The sequence below is a fragment of the Lacerta agilis genome, chromosome 16, assembly GCF_009819535.1.
Source record: "Lacerta agilis isolate rLacAgi1 chromosome 16, rLacAgi1.pri, whole genome shotgun sequence".
NCBI lineage: Eukaryota > Metazoa > Chordata > Lepidosauria > Squamata > Lacertidae > Lacerta > Lacerta agilis.
In genome coordinates this window covers 3,821,991-3,840,782 of record NC_046327.1, presented here as the reverse complement: position 1 = coordinate 3,840,782, position 18,792 = coordinate 3,821,991, and the positions used below count along the sequence as shown (strand labels likewise).

Sequence of the window (18,792 nt, the reverse complement as noted above, 5' to 3'; positions counted from 1 at the left end):
CGATAGCAGATCGCCGTTTCCTGGCTTGTTGGTGAGCAAGAAACTACAATCCCAGAAGCTTAATTGTGGCTTCCAGGTTTGTTTCTCCTGCTTGCCCCAAGGGAGGAGGAGGAGGAGGAGTGAGCCAGGAGCAATTGACCAGTCTGCTGTGTGTTCCACGATAAACCACGATAAGCCATCGACCCTGATTTATGGTCACATGCAGATGTGGCCAGTGCCTGGTAGCAGACAGAAAGGCAGCACTGGACCATAAACCATTTGAAGAGTTGTCCCTTACAAATAAGGAGAATTAACCATGCTTTTAAGTCCCAGCTTCAAAGTGTTCTCTTATTAAAGGAAGACCAGAGGTTCTGTAACAAATGCAACAGCATCATCTTGTGGCCAGAAACACAGCGTACCACGGTAGATTTTTGAATTTATTTTTAACACCTGGGTCTGCAGTTCATTGAAGCCCACATAGTTTTGGGACTATTCTATTTCCCTTTCGTGGAAGTTGCGGTGCTAAAATGTTTAATTCCAGCTACTTGAATTCGGCCGTGGAAAAATTTTAAAATCCCCAAGTCTCCCCTGATGTTTCAACTTCATACTTAGTCGCACCGTTTGAGTGCGAACGAGTCGATTTGGGGATTGCTCCCCTCCTCCCTTCCTCCTATCCTCTGTATCATGGGTAGGCAAACTAAGGCCCAGGGCAGGATCCGTCTCAATCGCCTTCTAAATCTGGCCCGCGGACAGTCCAGGAATCAATGTGTTTTTACATGAGTAGAATGCGTCCTTTTATTTAAAATGCACCTCTGGGTTATTTGTGGGGCATAGGAATTCGTTCATTTTTTTTTTCTTTTCAAAATATAGTCTGGCCCCCCACAAGGTCTGAGGGACAGTGGACCTAGAGTTTGGTGAACTATTTAGGGCAAATGACTGATCCACTCTTATTTTGTGTGTACAGTTGCACCTTGGTTCTTGACTGCTTTGGTACTCGTCCGTTTTGGCTCCCCAACGCCGCAAACTTGGAAGTAAATGTTCCGGTTTGCGAACGTTTTTTAGAAGCCAAATGTCTGACGCAGCTTCCGCTGCTTCCGATTGAGTGCAGGAAGCTATTGCAGCCAATCGGAAGCCGCGCCTTGGTTTTTGAACGTTTTCGGAAGTCGAACAGACTTCCGGAACGGATTCCGTTCGAGAACCAAGGTGCAATGGTATAAGATGATTTTGTACAGAAACAAAACAAAATATCGACCCCATAGAACCTAGAAGGCCAAGGTTCTAGATCAGTGTTTCCCAAACCTGACCCTCCAGCTGTTTTGGGACTACAAATCCCATCATCTCTGCCCACTGATCTTGCTAGCTAGGGATGATGGGAGTTGTAGTCCAGAAAGAAGCTGGAGACCCAAGTTTGGGAAGCACGGCTCTAGATAATTGGTCACCTCCTTCCAACCTTACTTTAGTATATAGTGCATCAAACTTGTGATGTACAAGAAACAGCCTAAAGAGGAAGCCTATTAGTTAGCTTACACAGGATTCTAACCCAGTGGTAACCTTGCAAGTTTCAAGGTATCTGACTTCGGTTCTGAACCATAAGAGGCGAAATGGCCTATTACAGGAACCCTAGTGGTTCATTTCCACCCCTTTTGGGCCAATAACTCCTGATAGTATCATAGGTTGAATTGATATTTATTTCTCCTGATTGTAAATATTTTATGTTGTTATTTCTATTTTAATGTAATTATTTTAGCTGTTTTTGCATGGATTGTAAGGCAGGTATGATCTGCGTGTCTATTTATATATGAGCTTATAGCTGCAATCAAGTTTATTATTATAGTTAGCTTAGTTATGAGGGAGATGGCTCTGATTCTTTAGAGACAGCTTTTCCAAGGCACAGATGGCAGGTGGGTGCTGATTTATGCTTCCCCGGGAACTGAAAACGACGGCTCTGTTTATGTTTCTGAAGTTCAGTTTATTTATGCAATGCTTAGAAGCAGATATTGACAATGGATTGAAATTATCTTCTCCATCTGCCGCTCGAAACTTTGCACATTAGGAATTGCTGGGCTGGTGCCTGCTTCTCTCGAAATGCCTCCTACATTAGGGGGATATGTACGTAGTACAGATTTGAAAAGGAGTTGGTTGCATTGGCTCTGCACGGTTTCTGAATTCCCCGGATGCGCCGACTTGCTCTCGACCTATGCCAAAGTGGTGGTTATGATTTTTATCACAACCTGACACCTTTGAATCTTTTCTTATCTCTCGGTGTACTGTAAAATGTTCCATTTGTTGCTGCTTTTTTGTTTTTGCCTCCCTTGTTTGTAAAGTGGAACCATTTTAAAATTTTGTTCCTAACCACTTTGGCCATCTTGTTGATAGGACAGAAAGGCGGGTTCAAAAAATACTGTATGGTGTTGTTTTTACAAACAGGTGGTAGGCTTGTGCTGTCTATTATTTATGCATCTTTCATGGAGTTCAAACCAGGTGCCTAAAATAATTGTGGGTGACCCTTCTGACAGCTGCTGTGTGCCTGCCCAGCAGCATCAAATAGGAAAAACCAGAAATTAGTTTTATTGCAAGGTTGGAAATCATGTCTGGCTTTAAAAAATAATATTGGGCATGGGGTGCGTGTAAGAGAGAGAGAGAGATACTTATCAGAACCATAGCAAGGGCTGGTAATTTTATTCCTTCTTTCCCCCAGCTGATGAAAATTGCCCTTCCATGCTCAAAATTGATTGGCACTAACTGGGGGAATGTTCAGGGAGGCAGGAGGGGATATATTGTTTAATGATATACTTCCTAACTTGTGTTAGCAAGTTCTGTATCTTAGCAGATTATAAACATTCCACTTTAAACGCACAGCGGTTTGCTTGTTGCAGGCTCGTCTGAGCCTCTCTCTATAGGATTCCTGGTAAGATCCCTTCTTGTCCCTCTTAAAAAGAGTAGACACGACAGTCTCATTAAAGTCAATATAAAAGTAGTTTACTCACATTCATTCAGTTCACAGTTGGACCCCTGAAGGCAGACTTAGGTTACAAAAGTGTGTGTGTGTGTGTGTGTGTGTGTGTGTGTAACTATCCCATAAGGGAGTTACAGGTAGGTAGCCGTGTTGGCCTGCCATAGTCAAAAAAAAAAAATCTTTCCAATAGCACCTTAGAGACCAATTAAGTTTGTCCTTGCATGCACACGAAAGCTCATACCAAGAACAAACTTAGTTGGTCTCTAAGGTGCTACTGGAAAGATTCTTTAATTTTTTATTTTGTTTTATCCCATAAGGGAGTTAGTTCCTAAGTGACTGCGACTGAGCAGTCACTTCTCCTAACACGTAGAAAAGCAAAATGGAGAAGAGGACCAAAAGAAGGAGGTGTGCTCACCTGCCCAGATTAGGCCACACCCACATCTATTCACATGCATAGGACGTTTGTCCCAGCTCAGGAGGAAACAGGACGTTTTCTCCTGGCTCAGTGATGGCCAAACTTGGCCCCCTGGCTGTTTTTGGACTACAACTCCTACTATCCCTAGATAACAGGACCAGTGGTCAGGGATAATGGGAATTGTAGTCCCAAAAGAGCTGGAGGGCCAAGTTTGGCCATCACTGTCCTGCCTGGTACAAAGCATCCTCTAGTATGTCCATTCTAGGAAGGTTGTACTTGACTGCTGTGTGTTTCACACTAACAGGATCCTTTTTTCCCCCTGACGCTCATCACAGCAGAGGGGCAATTTTTGCCAGGATTGTAACTGGGAACATAGAATTGTGCAGTTGGAAAGGGACCCTGAGTACAGGATGGATTTTAAATCACGATTTAAATCACTAGTCAATAAGACTTGATTTAAATCATTATTATTTTTTTACGGAAAGACTCATTCTTGCTGGTATAACCTTAATATTTGCAACCAGAGGAACGTTTCATTTTTGGAACAATAATTTTTTAGAGCAATTTTTACAGTTGCATCAAAAATGACTGATTGCCTTATACTATTAGAAATACATAGACAGATAATTATGAAATCACTGCGAGGTTTAATAAGTTAACTGTTTATATTTGGACAGCTTTTCTGCTGTGTTTTATCGGAAGGAGAAAAATAATCGTGTCCCTAAGGATTGCAGTATTTGATCTTGGGGAGGGTCTATAACAATATTCCTGACCAATGAGGAATATATCAGCAATTGGCATAAATCCATGGCTAGAAAAGCCACCGCTATTGGCCTCCAACTCTATTGCCTGGGCTATGAAGGTCCCCTAAAGACTTTGGGATAATACAGACAGCGACTTGCAACATCGATCACACGCAGTCTGCAGTCCATTGGCAGTAGGAGTACAACGTGGACATGTTTTTAAATTATCATCTTATATTAAAAACCCGACTGTACCAAATTACCGAAGGTTATTTATGAAAGCCAGATTAAACGTCTTTCCCTCTGCGGTGCTGGAGGGCAGGATGAGAGGAGTTCCCTACCAGGACAGACTGTGCTCGTGCGCCCAAGACACAGACTCTGTAAAACATATTTTGCTGCACTGTGTGAAATTCGAGGAAGCCAGGGATGAACGGATTTCACCCCTGCTAGTTCCGATCCCAGGAAAATCAGAGGATTACAATGTCAGGTTCCTACTGGAAGACCGGACAAATGCCAGAACATTAGCAGTGGCGAAGTTTTTATCGAAATAAAATAAAAAATCCCTTCCAGTAGCACCTTAGAGACCAACTAAGTTTGTTCTTGGTATGAGCTTTCGTGTGCATGCACACTTCTTCAGATACACTGAGAAGTTTTTATCGGTGGTTGCAAGAATCAACGGTCCCTATTTTAAGTCTGAACAAAATGCTTGTGTTAACCTGAAGGCTGGTTGTTCAAATTGGGTATTGCTTTGTAATGAATTGATGGGTCTATGGACCGTAACAAAGATAGTTGTTGTTGTCATTTCCCTAATAACAATTTAAACCATTTATTTAACTAAAACAATAACATTATAGCATATGTATCCATGTTTTGTTAACTCATGTGGTTAAACAATTTTTTTGGAAAACAAAACTTGGACTGAGTTTTACCACACATGAAAAACTTTAAACAAATCCTTATTTCCTGATGAATAACCTTTGGACTATAATGTAACTTAAATAGAAAAATATCTTTAGAAATATTTTTTTCCTCTGAAAGCATTTTATTTTAAAAATCTGATTTTTTATTTTTAAAAAACTTTCATTTTTATCCAACCTGCCCGAGCATCATCTGGTCCAACTTCCTGCAATGTAGGAATGGGCATACGGGGATTGAACTTGCAACCTTGGCATTATCAGCACCCCGCTCTACCCATCTGAGATACCCATGGTGAACCAAGGGGACAAACCCCGGGAGCGAAAGGGTTAGATCTCTCCTCCCCACAACTCTATGCTTCAGATGAGAAGCCCCCTTGTAGAAGCAGATGTCTCCTTGCACAGCATTGGGTATTGCAATGAGCGGGACATTGGGCAGGTGGCGGAGATGGGTGGCCAGGGAGGAACGAGATGGTTTAGGGAGAGCGAGGGCGAAGCGGGAGAGAGGAAGACCAGGGCAGTTGGAGATCAAGAAGGGGAAGGGGTGGTTCTGGTTACGTGGGGCACACTGACACTGGAGAAATGCAGTTCTTTAAAAGCCCTAAACGGCCTCGGCCCAGTGTACCTGTAGGAGCATCTCCACCTCCATCGTTCTGCCCGGACACTGAGGTCCAGCTCCGAGGGCCTTCTGGTGGTTCTCTCACTGCGAGAAGTGAGGTTACAGGGAACCAGACAGAGGGCCTTCTCGGTGGTGGCGCCCGCCCTGTGGAATGCCCTCCCATCAGATGTCAAGGAAATAAACAACTATCTGGCTTTTAGAAGACACCTGAAGGCAGCCCTGTTTAGGAAGTTTTTTATGTTTGATGTTTTATTTTTATTTTTTTAATATTCTGTTGGGAGCTGCCCAGAGTGGCTGGGGAAACCCAGCCAGATGGGCGGGGTATAAATAATAAATTACTATTATTTTATTGTTATTGTTATTATTATTATTATTAATTTATTTGGCCTCTCAATTTTTCTCACAGGCCCATATACGTTCAGCACAAACGGTCGGGCCTGGTGAGCATTTAAGGTCCCCAACCCTAATCTGCCAGTTGCCATCTGATTGGATTTTAATCTGATCCTGATTTGGTTTTAGGATGTATTTTAATTGATTGCCTGATTTTATGTTAATGTGTTATACATTTGATGTTAGCTGCTCTGAGCCTGGTTTTGGGCAAGGTATAAATAAAAAATATTTATTTATTTATTTATTTATTTCACAAACAAACAAACAAATAAATAACGGGTGGCGCTGTGGGTTAAACCACAGAGCCTAGGGCTTGCCGATAAGAAGGTCGGCGGTTCAAACCCCCGTGACTGGGTGAGCTCCCGTTGCTCGGTCCCAGCTCCTGCCAACCTAGCGTGTTTCCCTGAAAATAAGACATACCCATAAAATAAGCCGTAGCAGGATTTCTGTGCATTTGCGCAATATAAGCCATGCTCCGAGAATAAGACATAGTGATGTGGCGCCTCCCTTAAGATGGCCTGGATAGGCGTGGCTATTCACCGTACCGACGCAGAGCGGTTAAAATAAGACATCCCCCGAAAATGAGCCATAGTGTGTTTTCTTGAGGGAAATAAAATAAAATAAGTGTCTTATTTTCGGGGAAACACGGTAAATAGGTACCGCTCCGGCGGGAAGGTAAACGGCGTTTCCATGCGCTGCTCTGGTTCGCCAGAAGCGGCTTTGTCCTGCTGGCCACATGACCCGGAAGCTGTCTGCGGACAAATGCCAGCTCCCTTGGCCTGTAAAGCGAGATGAGCGCCACAACCCCAGAGTCGGACATGACTGGACCTAATGGTCAGGGGTCCCTTTACCTTTACCTTTTTGGTTGGTACCAGCAGTTTGAATTGGGCTCAGAAACTCCAGCTTACAACGCAAATCCCATAAAATATATACTGTATGTTAAGATTACAGTGCAACTCTTAATGGTCTCTCTGTGTGTAGGTAGGTAGATAGATAGATAGATAGATAGGAGGCAGGGTGTTGTCCATAGCTGTCAACTTTCCCTTTTTTTGCGGGAAATTCCCTTATTCCACCACTATTTTCCACTGCAAAAAAAAGGGAAGGTTGACAGCTGTGGTGTTGTCTGTTTTGGTTCTGGGCAGCTGTCAGAGCGGAGGGCTCCGAGAATCCAAGAAGTGCCTCTATTTGTTCCTGGAACAAAGAGATCCTGTTAGGACAGGGAGCAGGGGTCAAGCTTCCCGCACCAGTGTATCGCGCTGACAATTGTGACGGGATCAGGAGGCCAAGCTGTCCTAAGAGCTCCGGCTGCCTGCTTTTTCTTAACACACTGGCTCTGGAGAGGTTTTTGTTGCCCTCCTTTTTCGGTTGGCTGTGACCCTGAAGCAACCTTTTCCTTGAGCGGACTTGAGTCTGAGATTAAGACCTGGAAGCGGTGCTGCAGGGGTAGCTGTAAATGCCGCCTTAAGTACCCTGATCTTATCAGCCTTATCAGCCCAACGAGCTAATTATATGTGTTTTACTCCCCCCGCACAGAGGAGCTATATACATCCGCTCTAAAACAAGACCAACACGTTTAGAAATTAATGATGGAGAAAGCATCGTATTGGGCGGTTAAGCAACAGCGGTAAATACATGCCCCGGAGAAGTTGTTTTTTTATGAGCGTGCTGAGCACAAAGCCAAACCGATAAGCAATGCACAATATTCTCTCTGCTAAACTGATTGCAATACGTTGCAGGAAGAAGAAGAAGAAGAAGCAGATCTGCTGATCTGGCCTCTTGAGTATTTTGCTCACAGGAGAAAGCCTTTTTGGATATTCTTTTAAATATATATATATAATTTTTATTAAACCTTTCAAATATTTTCACGAACACCTTCAAATCAAATAATTACATTATTTCGTAAGTTGACTCCCCCACCCCCCTTGCCTCCACGGTGTTTTTACTTCCGCATTATATTGTTATCAAAAGTTTCTCTAATACAATCATTTTGCCATTTTTCTATCGCTGCTTTTATATTCAAGCACATTGCTCCTTACTTAGACACGTAAACCGGTTTAGAAGTATGACCTTGAAGCACTTAAAATTAACGTGCCTTTGAATCTCTGGGCAACTCTGCCAAACACTTCAGTCCCAAATTCTTATAAGCCTCATCGGTTCAACGCAGTGCTACTCTGCTAGAAAAAAGAGGTGCTGGAACTCATCACGAACTCCTTCCTTGTTCAATGGCGCCCACCTGAGAGATGCCGGAACTGATAAAAAAAAAAGAGCTTCGGTTCCACAGAACAGTCTTCTGAATGATTGTGACTAGAACCGCAGCCTTAGAATAAATAATAATAATAATAATAATAATAATAATAATAATTTATTTATTTATTTATTTATTTATTTATTTATTCATTCATTCATTCATTCATTCATTCATTCATTCATTCCCTGCTCATCTGGCTGGGTCTCCCCGGCCACTCTGGGCGGCTTCCAACAAATATTAAAATACATTAAAATGTCACGCATTTAAAACTTCCCTAAACAGGGCTGCCTTCAGGTATTTTCTGAATATCAGGTAGTTGTTTATCTCCTTGACCCCTGATGGGAGGGCGTTCCACAGGGAAGGGCGCCACTACCGAGAAGGCCCTCTGCCTGGTTCCCTATAGCTTTGCTTCTCGCAGTGAGGGAACCACCAGAACCAAGGAAGATGGGGCTTTGGGGTGGGTGTGACGCCTGACTGCGTGGTTACTGACGGTAGGGGGGTCTGAAATCTTCAAGGAATCTTCAAGGAACCCCAAAGCCGGCCTTCTCTTTGGTCCTCCGCACTCTTCTTTTGACCTCTCTGCTTGTGCCTGAAGCAATAATCTCTCTCTCTCTCTCTCTCTCGCTCTCTCTCTCGCTCTCTCTCGCTCTCTCTCTGTTTTATCAGGAAAGCAACAGCGCAATGCAGAGCCTTCACCAGAAAATGCAAGACATGGAGATGCAACACAACAGCTGCGCCGAAGGGTTGAGGCGGCAGACCAGCGAACTCGAGTTCAGCGCCGAGCGAGAGGCCCGGCTTAAGAAAGAGCTTGAGGCAAGTGCCGCCCCATCCCCTGCGTTCTCGGAAGTCCTTTGGTGTTGGGGACTGGCAGCTTGCCAGAATATATGGGAAGGTGCCTGTCGGACCATTGGCCCATCCGGCTCAGCACTGTCTACACCGACCGGCAGCCCTCCAGGATCCCGATATGGGTTACCCGTGTATCGTCCAAACCCGGTTTGAACTCCCTACCATGATATCGGTTTCATAACCGGCAATATATCGTGAATTGTGACATTTGGGTGTGCATTCTGTGCAAATATCGCCATGCGGGGAAACCATGAAGGCAGCCCAGGGCATCCGCATAGCTCCATCCTTATTTCAGACATTGTGATAATATCAGTATATCGCAGTGTTTAGCTGGTGATATATATCACAGTGTTGAAAACCAGATGTCGCCCAGCCCTACGTGTTAAGTGGAGTGTGTGTAGACAGCTGCCACTCCACTGTGGGGATTTCCAGATGTTGTTGGACTCCAGTTACCATCAGCCCCAAGCAGCTTGGAGAGTGGTCAAGGATGTTGGGGTGTTGTAGTCCAGCAACTTCTGCAAGGCCATAGGTGAGCTATCTCACCCCCTCCCTTTTTAATTGAAAAAAAGCATATGTTTATAATTCTTGAGGGCTGGGAGATGTTGGGCATCTACTGTATTGGCCTGAATATAAGCCTCACTTCCCCCCCAAATTCCGACCGTGAAAAGTTAAAGTGTAGCTTATACTCGCGGCTTTACAGTATGCAGTGAGGAATGGAGCAGCTTATATTTGGGGTTTTTCGCTCTTTTTTTCCTCTCTCTCCCCCCCTCCAATTTTAAAGTTGCGGCTTATATTCGGGTGCGGCTTATATTCGGGTCAATATGGTACATTTTTTTAAAAAAAATGCACACTGTTCTGTGATATGGGCTACCCCTTTATGCTGCTATATTTTTTTTAAACGGTGCAAGCAGATGTTCCAGCAACAAATGGTTGTTTGCAAGGTAGGATTGTCTTTGAATCCCTAATCGGGCAGCTTTGTAGTCTGAGGAGATGGCGAAGTAGGCGAAGGAAAAAGGCACCGTGTTTGCGAAAAGTAGTGGAAATGATTGCCGGAATAGCTTTGTAAACTCACTTTTAAAAAAATTACTGCAGTTTGAGAGCTACTTGACCAGCTGCTATAAGGAAGATTTGTGGTGTTCCTTTGGTGCCCTCTGGTGGGTGTCGAAAGGAAATGTCACTGGTTGGAAAGTAATGGTGATTTCAAGAGAACGTAAGATAATAATAATAATAATAATAATAATAAAAATAATTTTTTTTATTTATACCCTGCCCTCCCCAGCCAGAACCGGACTCAGGGCAGCTAACACCAATAAAATTACAATAAAACATAAAAGGAAAAGAAAAAAAACAGTTAATTAAAACACGGGTTAAAATACAATTTAAAATGCGACCTCGTTTTAGTAGTAGCCCATAAATCAAAACCATAAGGGGAGGGAAACATCAGGGTCAGACTGAGTCCAAACCAAAGGCCAGGTTGAACAGCTCCATCTTGCAGGCCCTGCGGAAAGATGCCAAATCCCGCAAGGCCCTGGTCCCTTGTGACAGAGCGTTCCACCAAGTCGGGGCCAGTGCTGAAAAGGCCCTGGCCCTGGTTGTGGCCTATCTAACCTCCTTGGGGCTTGGGACTTCCAAAGTGTTGCTATTTATGGACCTTAAGGTCCTCCACGGGGCATTCCAGGAGAGGCAGTCCCTTAGGTACGAGGGTCCAGGCCGCATAGGGCTTTAAAGGTCAAAACCAGCACCTTAAACCTGACCCTGTACTCTACCGGGAGCCAGTGCAGCTGGTAAAGCACTGGATGAATGTGGTCCCACGGCAAGGACCCCATAAGCAGCCTTGCCCTGGCATTCTGCACCCACTGAGTCAGCTTCAAGGGCAGCCCCGTGTAGAGCAAATTACAGTAATCAAGCCTGGAGGTGACCATCGCGTGGATCACTGTGGCCAGATCAGGGCGAGAGAGGTAAGGGACCAACTGCTTGATACGGCGGAGATGGAGAAATCCCACCTTTGCTGTGGCTGCAACCTGTGCCTCCATGGAAAGGGGGGCGTCAAGGTTACACCCAAACTCTTGAAGAAGGCGCTGGCACTGAGCCCCCGCAAGAGATGGGAGTTGGCCCCCCCAACCCCATGTTATCCCGACCCAGCCAGAGGACCTCTGTCTTCGAAGGATTTAACTTCAACCGGCTCCCATGCATCCATCCAGCCACAGCCTCCAAGCACCTGGTCAGTATGTCCGGGGCCGAGTCAGGATGGCCGTCTTATCAAAAGATAAAGCTGGAAGCCTCTCACCCTTTCCCCCATCCTTTTGGGATGGCTGCAGGAAGTCTCACACGCAGGACATGAAGGCAATAGCTTTCCTTTTTTTTTAAACAAAAATTTATTGGTTTTCCACAATGGAAGGGGTTAATTAGCTAACCTATATATTTACCTGAATGTATTGTTAGTCCAGTGAATGTATTAAGTATAAAAGTGCCCCTGTTAAGCTTTTCTGTATGAAACTGCTCTGTAAAGCTGTGAACTTTGATCTGCATTGTACTTCTCTCTGGCAAGCTTTGCCATACTAAGTGTCTGGAGATAAGAACAGTAGACCTTACACAGAGAGTACTGTAGCTGTCCTTGCAGAGAGGAACTGTTGCCTAGGTCAAGAGATAGGGTGGCCTTGCTGGAGTGCGCATGAACCAACTCTGGCTAAATGTTCTTTGAGAAAACAGGGAGTCCGAGGCGTCGCCGCACAGCGAAAAGGCTCTCCTGGTTTGGCGTTTGCTGGCCCCAAGCGCGCTTCCTGCCTGTTTGTGGGAAGGGACCTGCTCACCTGGCTGGAGAGCCAAACTGCACTGCAGGCGACGGGAGAAAGAGACAAGCGGCCGCAGGGGGGAAGGGAAGTAAGATCTGCAGAGGACAGGTAAGCTCCACAGGGGGAGCAGCTTCCCAGGGAAGGGGAAGCGCAGGATGCGATCGATCCTGCAGCGGCCGTGAGCCGTAGAGGGCCGCCGCTAAAATCCGGTAGTGTGCAAGTAGAGTTGCCACCGGAGCCTGGCCGTGAGCCGTAGAGGGCCGCCAGGAAGGGGGAAAAGAAGGGGGGTGCCCTCTCTGAGGAGAGAGAAGGGGGTTAAGAATTTTTCTGTGATTTTACTCTGTGTATGGTGAATGGTGTGTGGGGACGCTCCAGTGAATGGTGCCGAGTGAATGAGACGCAGGAACTCAGTGTCCCTAGCGAAGCGGAGAGTGTGTGCATGAGAAAAAGTCTGGTTAGGTGGAAGGAGTGTCCCAGGTTGAACCTGAGCTTGCTGAGATGGGGAATTGGAAATTGTTTGTGTGCCAAGGAATGTGCCTTCAATAGAATGGGCTGTAAAAGTATTTCTCTGCAATGTTAAGGTGAATGTAAAAGTGTGTCTGAAGCATTGAAAGGAGGGCTGCTCTTGCAATAAGGAATGTTTGTTAGTTTGTTTTTAAAGTTGGTACAGTCTTATTTTGTTTCTTAATTGACCTTTGGTAATGCAATGAGAGTGGGGAGATGGACAGAAACGGAGAGAAGCCTTAGTTTAAACAGCAATGATTTTTTCTCTTTGCAGCAGTGAATTTTGCAAAAGAAGGGAATTTGCCACCCACAAGGGGGGGGGGGGAAGAAGATTATGTCTTCTGAGCAGTTTGATTGTTTCCAACAGAAGTTGATTAGGGGAAAAGTTTTATTTTATATCCCAGGTTTTAAGTTTTTCAGGGAAGGTTTTGAAATAGAAGAAATGGCTTCTTGGCAGGAGGTATTTGGGAATGTAGATGTAGGTTTGTGGGATGTGTAATGAAGGAGAAGAGAATGTTGAAGTAGAATGGGAAGGGGCTCATGGTTAGCAACTGACAGTGTAGCCCTAACAGTGTAAGTTAGGATTTGGAGTAAGTTTGAACCTCAGGAGGAAAAGGGGACAGAAATTTTGGAATGATTGGAAGAAAAATTGATGATAAAGTGAAGGTATACATATCACAGAATCATAGAATCATAGAGTTGGAAGGGACCCCAAGGGTCATCTAGTCCAACCCCCTGCCCAGCAGGAAACAATATTGAAGGCAATACACCACCCTCCATGCCAAGGTTGCAGAGCACATCTAGGGGGTGAATCCATTGTCCAAACCATGGAGAGGACCACCAGGTTGTTGCCATGGAAGCATGAGACAATGAGAGAGGCCTGAAGATGGCTCTGCTTCAGAGGTGGTATATATAGTAAGCCCTTCAAAGATTGTTTTAAAAAGACAGGAGTTTTTCCTATTGCCTGTCCATAATTTGTTGTTACCTAAAAGAAACCTGAAAATTGTCACTATTTGAATGAGCACATCAAGGGTTCAACTCCATTGTCCTAATGAAACACCGTTGTGAGGAGTTAGCAATTTTGCTAAGCTGGCCGCCACGTGTGAGATGATGAGAGTGACCAACCGATGGCTCTGAAGCGAGATAAATAGGCCAAGTTCTATTCTGTCTAACAACCCAACTCTGTCAGAATTTGTTCCCTACTGCCCTGTTTCCACCCTAAGTCCTCCTGAGGGTCAAAAAAATAGGTTGGTGGTTGTACGTTATTCTTGGACACAAGGTCCTGATAGGCTTGGTGAGGTGGTAAGTAGAAAATTAGGTACTAAGGATCAATGGCTGGTGCTTGGATGCAGGAAACATAAACAGATACAACACATCATAAAAAACAACAAATACAACACAAAAAATAAAAATAAAATAAAAGAAAGAAAATACATACCTACATACATACCTAACACCTACACCGGAACACACCAATATTTTACTTCAAATAACAAAATTTTACTTCAAATAACAAAATTTTACTTCTTGAAGGCAATAGCTTTCCTGTGCTGTTTGCCCTTCAGCAGCTGGCTTCAGAGCTTGGAGGTTCACGTATTACTTTTTCCCCATTTGTTAAAGCTTCCTACCCCCGCCCCCCCCCATTTCGTCTAAAGACAAACCGAAAACGGAGCAAGCAGCAAAATCATCATTGCAAGTGCAATAGTAAATTCTGGCTTCCAGTAAAATACAGAATAAACCACTGAAACAGAGGAATCTTGTAAATTGACTTCTCACTTAACCAAAAAGAAAACTCTGCTTATTTAAAAATACATAGAGGCTTTCTTCTGCACACAGGGTTTGGTTTCATGTAGCCATTTTCCTTCGTGTTTTTTCATGGCATTCTTACATGATACTTCAGTGATATATATACAAAGCCTAAGGAAGCTTTGTACTGGCAGGAGTAAAATAGGAAGTAAGCCCTTCATCCTCTTTTTTGTGGTAGAGCCACATGATTTGCGGCTCACGCCCTAGTATATCCAAGGCTTGAAATCTCAGAGAGCCACTGTTGGCCCAGGGGGACAGTAGATGGACCAGTTGTCTTGCTCGGTATAATCTTGCTTCCGAATCTGACGACTCGATACCGTAGTTTCGCTTGAAAGAATAACGAAGATGTTACATGGGTTTGGGGGGGGGGCTGAACCCAACCTTGCGCAAGCGAACATCTTGCTTGGTGCAGTGGGACTTTGCTCCCCCCCCGGCTACAGTTCCCTGTGCACCCCCAGAACCTGCTCTGAGGGGTCCCCCAATGCTCTGGAGCAGATTTTGAGAGCCCTTGAAGGCTGTAAGAGGAAGAATGTGGAAGCCCCCTTGTGTGAGGGGAAGTTCGGTCTTCTGGTGCACAGGCAGTTTTGGATTCAACCCTCTGCCTTGTAACTTGAATTCTTCTACCCGATCCAGAGACAATTGGCCGTGTTCCATTGAAATCACCAGGGCTTAGTTTAAAGGTAAAGGGATCCCTGACCGTTGGGGCCAGTCGCGGACGACTCTGGGGTTGCGGAGCTCATCTCGCTTTACTGGCAGAGGGAGCCGGCGTACAGCTTCCGGGTCATGTGGCCAGCAGGACTAAGCCGCTTCTGGCGAACCAGAGCTGCGCAAGGAAACGCCGTTTACCTTCCCACCGGAGTGGTACCTATTTATCTACTTGCATTTTGATGTGCTTTTGAACTGCTAGGTTGGCAGGAGCAGGGACCGAACAATGGGAGCTCACCCTGTCACAGGGATTCGAACCGCCAACCTTCTGATCGGCAAGCCCAAGGCTCAGTGGTTTAACCCACAGTGCCACACGTGTCCCATAGGGCTTAGCTTAGTCCCCCCCCTAAGTTGCCTCATTAGCTAACAGCATGAAATTGGATGAGATTTCTACAGATTGAGGTCATTTTAACCAGAAGATGGCCAATGTGCTATTTTATTTATTAGTGTAAGACCAGGCATTGACAGGACCCACGAATGTTTTGTAGCATACATTCGCCTTAATTTCTTTCTTTCTTTCTTTTTTAGTTTTGTCACACTTTGGTCTGAAAATGCAAAGAAGTGTAAAATAGAATGCAAAATATAAATTGAGAGTGCCTCAAAATGGGACGAGGAAAGTATGTTAAGAACATTAGTGGGTGGAGAAAGATGGACCTATGCTTTTGCTCTAACCAGATTTTGGGGTTGTTCAGTTTCGTGACTCAAGGGGCTACCAGTTCAATTAACTTGTTATCTATAGCACCCTTCAGTGATCTAATCCAGTGTTCCCCATCCTTGGGCCTCCAGCTGTTTTTGGACTACAACTCCCATCATCCCTAGCTAGCAAGACCAGTGGTCAGAGATGATGGGAATTGTAGTCTGAAAACAGCTGGAGGCCCAAGGTTGGGGTTGTTGTTGTTCAGTCGTTCATTCGTGTCCGACTCTTCGTGACCCCATGGACCAGAGCACGCCAGGCACGCCTATCCTTCACTGCCTCTCGCAGTTTGGCCAAACTCATGTTAGTAGCTTTGAGAACACTGTCCAACCATCTCATCCTCTGTCGTCCCCTTCTCCTTGTGCCCTCCATCTTTCCCAACATCAGGGTCTTTTCCAGGGAGTCTTCTCTTCTCATGAGGTGGCCAAAGTACTGGAGCCTCAACTTCAGGATCTGTCCTTCCAGTGAGCGCTCAGGGCTGACTTCTTTAAGAATGGATGGGTTTGATCTTCTTGCAGTCCATGGGACTCTAAAGAGTCTCCTCCAGCACCATAATTCAAAAGCATCCATTCTTCGGCGATCAGCCTTCTTGATGATCCAGGTTGGGGAACACTGATCTAATCCACCAGCACCAACCCCCCTGAAGTTTTGGGCTATAGCTCTCACCATTCCTTTCTGTTGACCAAGCTGGCTGAGACGGATGGGATTTGGAGTCCTACAACATCTGGGGGAAAGACTGGTCTGTGACATGGTCTGTCAACTGCTGAGCTTATTTAAGCAATGTGTGCTATAAATAGACACATCCATCCAGCCTCCCTCGGGATTTTTTTTATATTGATGTTAGCACGTGCTGTCAGATCTGTTGGATAAACAAATTCTGGTCTGCTTACATAAGCCAGCAGGCCTGATGCTCTGCCGGTGGTCCTGGAGTCTTTATTTCTTTACCATTGACGCCCCTGAAACCTTGACTGTGCCAGTTGGATCTTTGGTGATATCCTTCATTGTTGATTGCGCTCTAATATGCAGTAAATGTGTCTATGCGGCATGTTACTTCAGAAGCCACAGAGAAATCAGAAATCGATATTTCCCAACTTTGTAAAGAGTCAGGAAGAGAATCTTAAGCTGTACTATGGAGACATGGATTCATGGTCAAATGGTGAAGGCTTTCATTTAACAAGTTTTTTTTAAAAAAATGTTTGATATTTCTACAAGAGTATTCAAGGCTGTTTATCATCTAACCATTTCTTCATTATTAATAGTTTATTAAAGTCTTCACGGATTCCGATAAATGACTTTCCTGTCGTTTTCTCTTCCCAAAAGGAGCCCAACTCTTTTTATAGAAAAGTAAGGCGCTGTGGCTTAAACCACTGTGCCTAGGACTTGCTGATCAGAAGGTCAGCGGTTCAAACCCCCGTGACGGGGTGAGCTTCCGTTCCTCGGTCCCAGCTCCTGCCCACGTAGCAGTTCGAAAGCACGTCAAAGTGCAAGTAGATAAATAAGTACCACTCTGGTGGGAAGGTAAACGGCATTTCCATGCGCTGCTCTGGTTCGCCAGACTGGACCTAATGGTCAGGGGTCCCTTTACCTTTACCTAACATACCATTGAGAGATTTCAAAATACTGTTGGCGGACAACGGAAGTATCAGAATAGCGATGAGTAAACACAGATCAGAAGGCAAACAGGGAGGATTTCTTTGCCATAAAAAATTAAGACGAGTTATCTAGTGCGCCTCCTTAAAAAGACATTGGATCGTTAGTATATTATCATATTGCAACTCGAATTCAATGGAATTTATTATAGAAATTGGCGCCCCCACTGAAAGCCCTCCCCCCCATACTACAAGGAACTTGCATCCCTAATCTACAGAACTTTGAGGATTGCATGGGAGAAAGTGATCTGCCAGTTGTGCTCAGCATGGGACATTAAAGATCAAGACTAGCATTGTTAATAGACCCAGAACCTAACTAAAAGCTAATGCATTGAGCAAGATTTGGCTTAATTCGCTCTCTCTGGCCATCTCTTTGAGGGTAGCTCAATTATCAAACTATCTTCAAGAGCCATTCCAAGTAGGTTGCACTGAAGTAATGGTAGTAGTAGTAGTAGTAGTAGTAGTAATGGGCCATTCCATGAAAAATGAGCCTGATAAGAATGCTAGATGAGCACTGGACTTTGGTGAGGAAGATTCCAAACGTGCAGTCTAACCATTTTTTTAAAAGCTAAAGACAAAAGAAGTTTATTTTATGGACCTTCTTTTCAAAAGTCCACCCATGTAGTCTTCACAGAAGTGTTCCAGTTAAAAGTTTTCTGATGATTGTCCCAACCGTGACAGCATTTTTTCCTTAATTTTGTATCGTTAAATTTCTTAAACTTAATTCCTGATTGCATAGTTGTAACCAATAAACATTGATTTGTACAGATATGCTGAGTTTATCATTGATTCACCTCCCAACTCACAGAGTTTTTCCATTAATCAAACTTATCTCAAGCTCCATGTCCTTTTTTTGTCCCACCCGTGACAACACTTTTAACATTTAATAAAATTGTCAAAAAAATCCATAAAAATAATAAAAAATTAGTAAAATGTTCAGTATCTTATTAAGAACATACTGGGTAGTTTAAATTTTGGTTGTTAATTTTTATGTATATTAACATTGTTACACATGTGTGAATACCAAAAAACATGGTCAAAGTGGAACATGACAATGGAATGGCCCTAATATATTTATATACTGCCCGTCTAACTTGGTTTCCCCAGCCACTCTGGGCAGCTTCCAACAAATTATAAAAGCACAGTAAAATACCAAGCATTAAAAACTTTCTCATACACGGCTGCCTTCAATTGCCTTCTAAAAGTTGTGTAGTTTTTTTTAAAAAAATCTCCTTGACATCTGATTGAAGGCCGTTCCACAGGGCGGGCGCCACCACCAAGAAGGCCCTTTGCCTGGTTCCCTGTTGCTTCATTTCTCACAGTGAGGGAACCACCAAAAGGCCCTTGGAGCTGGACCTCAGTGTCTGGGCTGAACGGTGGAGGTGGAGATGCTCCTTCAGGCATACTGGGCTGAAGCTGTTTAGAGCTTTAAGGGTCAGCACCAATGCTTTGAATTGTGCTCGGAAATGCACGATGTTGCAATCTATCCAAGAAGTACTTGAGACAGATTTCCGGGGTGTTTGCGCCGTTAA

General features: G+C 44.4%; 1 protein-coding gene across 1 annotated transcript in view; it reads left to right on the top strand.

Moving 5' to 3' along the window:
- Nucleotides 1-18,792, top strand: part of CCDC171 (coiled-coil domain containing 171) — a 190,377-nt gene that overhangs the window by 11,724 nt on the left and 159,861 nt on the right. Inside the window, exon 6 of the mRNA XM_033173593.1 lies at nt 8,931-9,077. Within this exon, the coding sequence (XP_033029484.1) occupies nt 8,931-9,077 (147 nt within the window). The remainder of the gene's footprint in view (nt 1-8,930; nt 9,078-18,792) is intronic.